The 8,245-nt window shown below is 34.0% G+C and overlaps 1 protein-coding gene across 1 annotated transcript; it reads left to right on the top strand.

Annotated features, from left to right (window-relative positions):
• Positions 1-1,619: 1,619 nt before the first annotated feature.
• Positions 1,620-3,548, top strand: LOC131009897 (two-component response regulator ARR1-like). Its single transcript, XM_057937299.1, has 6 exons — positions 1,620-1,704; positions 1,906-2,037; positions 2,130-2,591; positions 2,690-2,766; positions 2,887-3,294; positions 3,510-3,548. The coding sequence occupies exons 1-6, from the start codon at positions 1,620-1,622 to the stop codon at positions 3,546-3,548; spliced, it is 1,203 nt and encodes a 400-aa protein (XP_057793282.1).
• Positions 3,549-8,245: the final 4,697 nt, after the last annotated feature.

The raw sequence follows: 8,245 nt of genomic DNA, 5'->3' as shown, positions 1-8,245 counted from the left end.
CCGCAAGTTTTCCCTTGAAGTTAATAAAATTAAATATGAAATTATAAAAAGCCAGAATACAGAAGACCTAAAATTATTTTTACAAATAAGAGGTTTTTTTTAATAAATAAAATAGCTTACATGGAAAGTTGAAAAGTCGACTTTACAAATATTAAAGAAAGTAAAATGATGACGACTCAAAGAAAGCCATCCTGGAAATATTACACACATATATAGAGTAATTTGGTAAGGATAATAAATAGGTTTACATGACCTAGCTTTCTAAATTTCAGTTTTTTTTTTGAATATCCAATAATATATATATTTTTTTATCTCCAAAGATTGTTTATTTAATTTCAAGTCCAAGTTCTTCTCCTTTTGATTAAAAAAAAAGTTCAAGTTCTTGTCTGATAAGAAGTTATAATACAAAACGCACAACTCTTTATAAATTAAAAGTTCAAAAATATTATATTAATTTGGATGATTATGCGTAATATAAATCATAATTATAGCTATTATTAACTTTATATAATTTTAATATGATGCATTACAGTATATATATACATCATATCAAATAATATGTTATACTTTATCGATATTTTAATGCATTCAATTAAACATGATATTAACATGACATATAGTAAAAGACATCACAATCAAATATATCACACTTTTTCATACCGTGTACAAACGAGGAGCCATAATTTCTAAAAAAAGACATAAATATTTATAAATTCACCGTGGTAATTAATTATGATAATTTAATTGTGGTCAGCAGAAGAAATTAAATAACCGGAAATTGTATAGAATTGGTATGATCCCGTTGACCTATTTCCTTTGGCAGATGTTAAATTGCATGAAATCGATTTTAAATTGAGTACCATATTTTGCATAATAACGAAAATTAGCGTAAAATCTTAAAGATCTAAAATCGCTTCAATAAAAAATAAAAAATAAAAATAAAACCCGTTTGACGTACTATATATAAAAAAAGACAATTGATTCGTTGGGAACTAAAAGCGTTGAATTTCCTTAAGTATTCAGTAATTACTCATGAAGTCAAAATGGGTTTGGGTATTTTTTTTCTTAACTTTTAGATAAGTCTAAATTGCTATCGTTTTACATTAATAATGGATCGGATATCATTTTAATTGTGAAAATTTGTTAGTAGTAAATCATTTATAAATTTTATTGATTGAAAATATTGACCTCTATGCTAAGTTCAAATTAAACCTATCAACACTGCCACTTAAAAAGTGCAATTTCTAAGAAATTATCGATATCTCAAATTTAAATTATCCATAGAAATAAATTAAAAAAATCTAAAGAAGATTTCTATAATAAATATAAATGTAATAAATTCCTAAACATTTCAACGTCCTTCACTAGTATAAATGTACCCCTTTTCCTCTTTGATTTTCACCATCTCCTGATTAATTAACTCTCATTCTGTAATTCCTAGCTATCACCCTAATTTCTCTTATAGTATTTTTTATCCTTTCTTTGTATAAAGTTTGTTTTTTAACATGAATATATTTATTTATATTTTGTAGAGAAGTTAAAACATCATCATGTGGGAATTAGGTAATTTTTGGACAGAACGTATAAACAGTGCTCCAGTGGCTTCTATCCATGCAATGATGCATGAAATCCATGTTTTGTTAGTTGATCATGACGCAGAAGCCCTAAACATAGCAAAACAGCTCGAAATGTGGCAGTATAAAGGTATATCTATATGTATTATTTAATATATCCCTTTTATATAATTAATACTTAAAAGTCCATGAATAATATTCTAAATTTTTTCTAACCATATATCTCTTTCTTCAGTTCACACACACACACACACACACACATAAAACCTTGGTGAACTTACTTCTCCTGCTAATGAAACTGCAAATGTTGTGTTGTAATTTGTATGATCAGTGAGTTGTGCTGAACTTGCTTCTCCTGCTATACCGATGCTTGCAAATGCGAAATTCGATGTTGTGATGGCAAACATCAACTCTCCTGATCCCCATGGATTTAAGCTACTTCTACAACATGCACTCAACATGTGTATCCCAGTAGTTTGTAAGATTCAATTCATTTTGAAACCCCCCTTTTTCAATCCAGGATAATATTTTAATCTACCTTAAATATTTCTTTAGGGATGGCCGATGATGATAATGCGTTCGTGGCGATGAGGGCCCTCGAAAATGGAGCATTCCTTTGCATCAAGAAGCCTCCACCAATGGAGTTTCTCAGAAGCCTATGGCAACATGTTATGAGGGAGAAGGCAAGAATGATTAGGGAGAGGGATATCTTAGTTGCATCCAACAACCTCGGATCAGTACGAGGAATCGAGTTTAGGGAAGTGGTCCACCATAGGAGTGAAAATCCTAACCCTAAACCTAATCCTAACTCTAACCCTAACCCTAATATGATGATGAAGAACAAGGGCAAATTTAAGACTCGGAGTAGAGGTAGATATGACGATTACGACGGAGAGTATGATTCAGATAACAATATTATGAGCCAAAATGGTAATGTGAGGAGAAAGATGTGTACCGAGTGGACTCAAGAGCTGCACGCCAAGTTCATGAATGCAGTCGAACAACTTGGTGAAGGAAGTACGTACTTTTTTTATATATATATTTTGGTGTTACATTTTTTATTGCTCATTATGAATATTTGTTTTTAGTGGTGGATTGATTGAGTTCATTTATAGGGTGTTTCCCAAAAGAGATCTTAGAGTTGATGAACGAGCCCGGCTTAACCAGAATGCAAGTCGCAAGCCATCTCCAAGTTTGTTTCTCTTCTATTTGTAGTTTCATTAAATATTAATCCAACATTAATTTTTCTTGTAACATAACAAGATTATTATATTCAATTTGAATTATCCTAGCTATATATTTTTATTTATAGAAATGTCGCAATGATAACTGGCGATCTCCGGAAGAGCGAAAGCCAACCCTTCAAACTAGTCATCACTCATCTCCAAACTGCAGTAACCGGACCCAATCCAAGCCAAGACGGTTCGGGTCAATGCCCCTAGTGAACAAACCATCCATCCAACAAGAAACGGGTCAAAGCTCCGAGACCCTTTGGGAACCCAACAATGGGGCAAAAATGGAAAATGGGTCGACTATGATTAATAATACTCCTCACCATTATGGATCCAACCCTAGGCATGCATCCGATGAATACTTTAATTTTCCGGATATGGATAGCCTTATCCATGACTTTTCGGGAAGGCAACAAGAGCCCGAGATCGATAACCCGAGCCCCGTCCAAGAAGTATATCAAGTTGACCCGGCTTATAACGATGACAAGGTATTTTTTTCATATATATGCTGAAAATATTCTTAATTTTAATATATAGCTACAATGCGTTCAACATATATAATGTGTGTCTGTCAACAATTATGAACAGATAAATATATTTTTAGAATTTTAGCATTTACTTTTGGAAATTTTATGCAAAAAATTTAAACTATGAGTTATATATGTTTTTTTTTGTTTAACACCAATATGCTACTTGTTTGCAGAACTCCGGTGAAGCAAGTATGAAAACCAAGAGCCATTGATTTAAGAATGATGAGTTTCGAGTACATATTTGTAGATGAAACTTCGATGTTGTGTTTAGGAATTTCAATCTTTGAAATTCTAATTTCTATATATATATTAATATCAATAGGGAAATTCGATAAATTAAGGATCTGATTCAACAGTCTAATTAGCGCTAGCACTTCAATTTCGAAGGCTTAAATGTTGTGGAACTTCAGTTCCTAAATCATTTGGAATACTTTTGATTTATTAATTCTCAATAAACTTAATTAATGTTTCGTAATTAATTTATTAATATTGTGCTGATACCATCTTTAGCATTTTGATTTTCAATTAATATTTTGGGATTTGTATTAAGAAGATTCTTTTAGCTTTTGGTGTGGTTAAATTCATAAATTGTAATGTTAATTAAATTAAATTCCTTCAATATATATATCAATCGACCAGTACTGTTAATTTATGTTTCGTGATTTGCTTTATTCTTGTGCTTCAAGTTCCATTTTATATCGTACTCTAGTTTACTACTACTACTAATAATAATAATAATAACAATGCAACATAGAATTAATTAAATGATTTCATATACACATTTTATTCACTTAAAAGAGGTCTTCGGGAGGCCTTTGTGCATATTCAGCATGCATGTGATTCTTGATTTTTATCACACTCGTCGTGAAGCTAATAAAATAGCTCATGAGCTTGTTCGTTTCGCTCTTTATATATATATATATATATATATATATATATATATATATATAGGGTTGGGATCTATGAAGAAATAACTATATTTCGTTCTGAATAAATCAATAAATTTACTGAATAAATCACGCGACCGCACGAATAGTTATTTTACTGAATAAACACGTACATTTTTCGTTCATGCGCTCGCGTGATTTATTCAGTAAATGTATTGAGTTATTCAGCTTCTTAAAATATAAATTAGGAACCATTTTCAGCCCTTAGATCATCAAGATCTACGGTTGATTCATCACCTTGTTGGATAAATTCATGGTCCTGAGTTCGAATCCCAAAGGTAGCAAAAAATTATTTTTCGCAATTCATGCCTTTATACAGTTTATTCATGCGTGTTATACATAAAATTCATGCATTTTTGCTGGTTCGTAATTCTTAAAATAAGGGTGGTTTATTGAATAACCGCCCCCCCTATATATATATATATATATATATATATATATATATATATATATATATAGAGTTCGAGGGTTTTTTAGGACAGTAACTTAGATTGATTTGGAAATTAGGACAATAACTTTCGGACTTGTAAAAATAGGACACTAATATTTGTTAAGAGTAAAAATAGGACACTAATTAATAAGTGTTGCATCCGCAAGACATTTTGCCGGCCCATTATCGGCCGAGAAATGTCCTATTTTTACGACGCTTATTAATTAGTGTCCTATTTTTACTCTAAAAAAAATTAGTGTCCTATTTTTACAAATCCGAAAGTTTTTGTCCTAATTTCCAAATCAATATAAGTTATTGTCCTAAAAATTCCTCTGACTCTATATATATATATAGGGGGCCGCTCCAATGAGACCCCCTAATTTTAGTGAGACCTAGGGCCAAGGATGTATTGTATTGATTTGAAAGTCAAATTTTTCTATCTAACTCTTAAATATTGTTAAAAAAAAAAAGAGGTCGGTGGTAATCAACTAAATACTTGAGTCAGCGGGCTCTACTTTATATTATTTTTATGTTGTACTAGTGTATTACCCGTCGAAATTCGACGGGTACATATTTTCTTGTAATTTATATATTTTATGTTATTCTTATGATAATTATATAAAATAATTTTTTATGTAAATTATTTATATAATTAATTAAATTAAATTAAATTAGTAATACATTTTAAATTATATTAATCTCAACAACTTTTAGTAATTAAATTATTAATTTTGTTGTGATCATAAAAATACCCATTAGTTTTCATATGAAATTTTATAAAAAGTTGACGCGTAAAAAAAAGAGAGTAGAAATACATATAAATTTGACATAGGTATGATGGAGGATTGATTTGTTGCATTTGTTGTTACAAGATTTATTAATTTTGTTCATTTTTTTTTATTTTTTTGCCTTTTGTCCATCATTTTATATGGAGTTTGAAAAATCATAATTAAATTGTGAGTATCATATAATTCCGAACTTCTAATAGCATAACTAATTATGAAAATAATCTCGCCTGATATTTAAAAGACCATAACTGATTTATCGAACATCGTATCATTTGGAGTTTTAAAACCAACCAAGTTGTGGGCATCATCTCGTCGCAAATTTGACAGATCACCTCTAACTTCTGAGCATCATCTTGTCTGAAACTTGAAAGAGAATCATTTCGTCTAAAACTTGAAAGACCATCATCTCGTCTGGAGTTTTGAGCATCATCTCATCTAGAGTTTGAGAGAGCATCATCAAATATGAAATTATATTCAACCATGACTCCAATTGTCAACTATCTAACAAACATAACTCTAACAATTTAGATATTTTATTTATGTATTTAATTTTATTAGTTCAAACTCTAGAGAGAAAGGAAAGAGAAGAGTTCTTAAAGCAGTAAAAGAGAGAGCGTGTGCTTTATTTCATCATCGTAGGTATTTATAGGCATTACAGTCAGGGTAAAGTAGTAAATTCGTTTGGTCATCTATTCCGCATGCTTGCCATTAAACTAATTAAGGCTATTATTAGATTATAACTTGTCAGGTCGTTGTCCCCTAATTACAGAGCTGGATTCTGTCCTCATCATCCCGCTCTGTCTAGTAGCTCTGTATTTCCTTCCTTGGGGCAGACTTCTACTCTTTGGCTCCGCTCTGCTAAGTAGCTCCGCCTTCTGGCGAATTGTCTCTGGCGTGTGGCTCCACGCTCTGGCTCCAATAGCTTAGCTCTGACTCTGGATATGGCGATTTGGCTCTGGCTCTGACTCTAACGACTTAGTTCTGACTCTGGATCTAGTGACTTGGCTCTGGCTCTGACTTTAATGACTTAGCTCTGGCAGCTCTGCTCTGACAGCTCTACTCTGGCCCTCTGCTCTGGAAGCTCTGCTCTGGCCCCTCTGCTCTGGAAGCTCTGCTCTGGTTAGCTCTGGCTCTGGCAACTCTGCTCTGGAAGCTCTGCTTTGGCAGCTTTGCTCTGGAAGCTCTGCTCTGGAAGCTTTACTCTGGCATTTCTGCTCTGGTTAGCTCTGGCTCTGGCATCTTTGCTCTGGAAGCTCTGCTCTGGTTAGCTCTGGCTCTGGAAGCTCTGCTCTGGCAACTCTGCTCTGGCAGCTCTGTTCTGGAAGCTTTGCTCTGCCAACTCTGCTCTGGTAAGCTCTGCTCTGGACTTTTTCCTCTGCCTATTTCTCACAGCTTCTTTGGTCCCTGCTGCTCATCTTTGGTATTCCAAGCAAAGCCACGTGTCCTGATCTTAGGACCTTGCATATTTCACCCCTCATCAGAGCTGATAAATCATATTGCTTCCATGCAACAATCACAACACACTTGATAGCAGATGCCAAAATTCTTTCCAAAATTTGTTCTTTCTAAAATAATAATCATTCTATATTTAAAATAGTGAAACACGTTATTAAATTAGAAAACTAATTTAATACTTACGATAGGTGTGTAGGAAGAATCACGGCAGATCAAAAAATGGAGGTATCAAAACAGAGAAGTCGTTGGTGGGGTGGGGGTCGACGGCACGGTGAACGAACTCCAGGGCTCAGCGGTGACTTGGCGGCGGACGAACCGCAAGCTCAGCGGCGACTATTTCGCCGGAGTCTAGAAGAAGGAACGACAACGGGTTATAGGAAAAAGAAATCTTAGGGCTCTTGTATTAATTGCTTTGAATGGTGAATTCTCATGGGTTTAAGAAGTGGAAACAAAATCGAACTAATTAAGGAATGGAAGAGGGAGTCAGAGATGAGGCGGAGCAACGCCGCCCTTAGGATGGCGGCGACGCCTGAATTTAGAGGGAGAAAGAGGCGGGCAGTTTAAAGGGGGAATTAGGGCTCGATTTGAGTGTGCAATCGACTTTAGAGAGAGAAAATGATTGAGGAAGAGGGAGGCGTGACTTTTGTTTTAAAAGTGACAATGAGAATATATAGATTGGATTCTCAAATGCCAAGTTGGAGATTGAGATTGAAAAGAAAGAATTTGAGGCCTGCCACGTAGGCTAAGGCCTAATCGTATTATAGAATAGATATTATTATTATTAAAAAAAAGAGGTCGGTGGTAATCAACTAAATACTTGAGTCAGCGGGCTCTACTTTATATTATTTTTATGTTGTATTGTACTACGGATACATTCAACGTAACAAAGTTAAATCTAATGCTACATGTATATATTATCAACGCAGGTTACAATACAATAAAGTTATAAATTAATGAGAAGCTACAATATTGGTCTTAGTAACACAATAATAGTAAGAGGATTTATTAGGATTATCTGAATATAAAATGATTAGCAGGGAAAGTTGAAAAAACTTTACTTACCTCCTGGGATGCACGGATTCGCGCAAAATCACCCCCGTGCAGTATCCGATTCGCGCGGGGGGCGGGTGCGGGCGCGATTCGCGTGGGATTCGCACGGGATTCGCCACCTGGCGAATCCCCCCAAAAATCAAAAAAAAAAAATTTGGATTCGCGAATCGGGTGCGCCAACCTCGCGAATCCGGTGGTTGGCTTCAATATGCCGCTGCGGTGGTCGGATTTCAGAGGGC

This window comes from Salvia miltiorrhiza, chromosome 2 (assembly GCF_028751815.1).
Source record: "Salvia miltiorrhiza cultivar Shanhuang (shh) chromosome 2, IMPLAD_Smil_shh, whole genome shotgun sequence".
Classification (NCBI taxonomy): Eukaryota; Viridiplantae; Streptophyta; class Magnoliopsida; order Lamiales; family Lamiaceae; genus Salvia; species Salvia miltiorrhiza.
Note: the sequence above shows the minus strand (reverse complement) of the source record. Positions and strands in the feature narration are given on the sequence as shown.

Coding starts and splice junctions, on each gene's coding strand:
- LOC131009897 (XM_057937299.1), top strand. CDS start 1,620: ATGCATGAAATCCATGTTTTGTTAGTTGATCATGACGCAGAAGCCCTA. Junction 1,705..1,905: donor CGAAATGTGGCAGTATAAAG/GTATATCTATAT, acceptor TTGTATGATCAG/TGAGTTGTGCTGAACTTGCT. Junction 2,767..2,886: donor AAGTCGCAAGCCATCTCCAA/GTTTGTTTCTCT, acceptor TTTTATTTATAG/AAATGTCGCAATGATAACTG.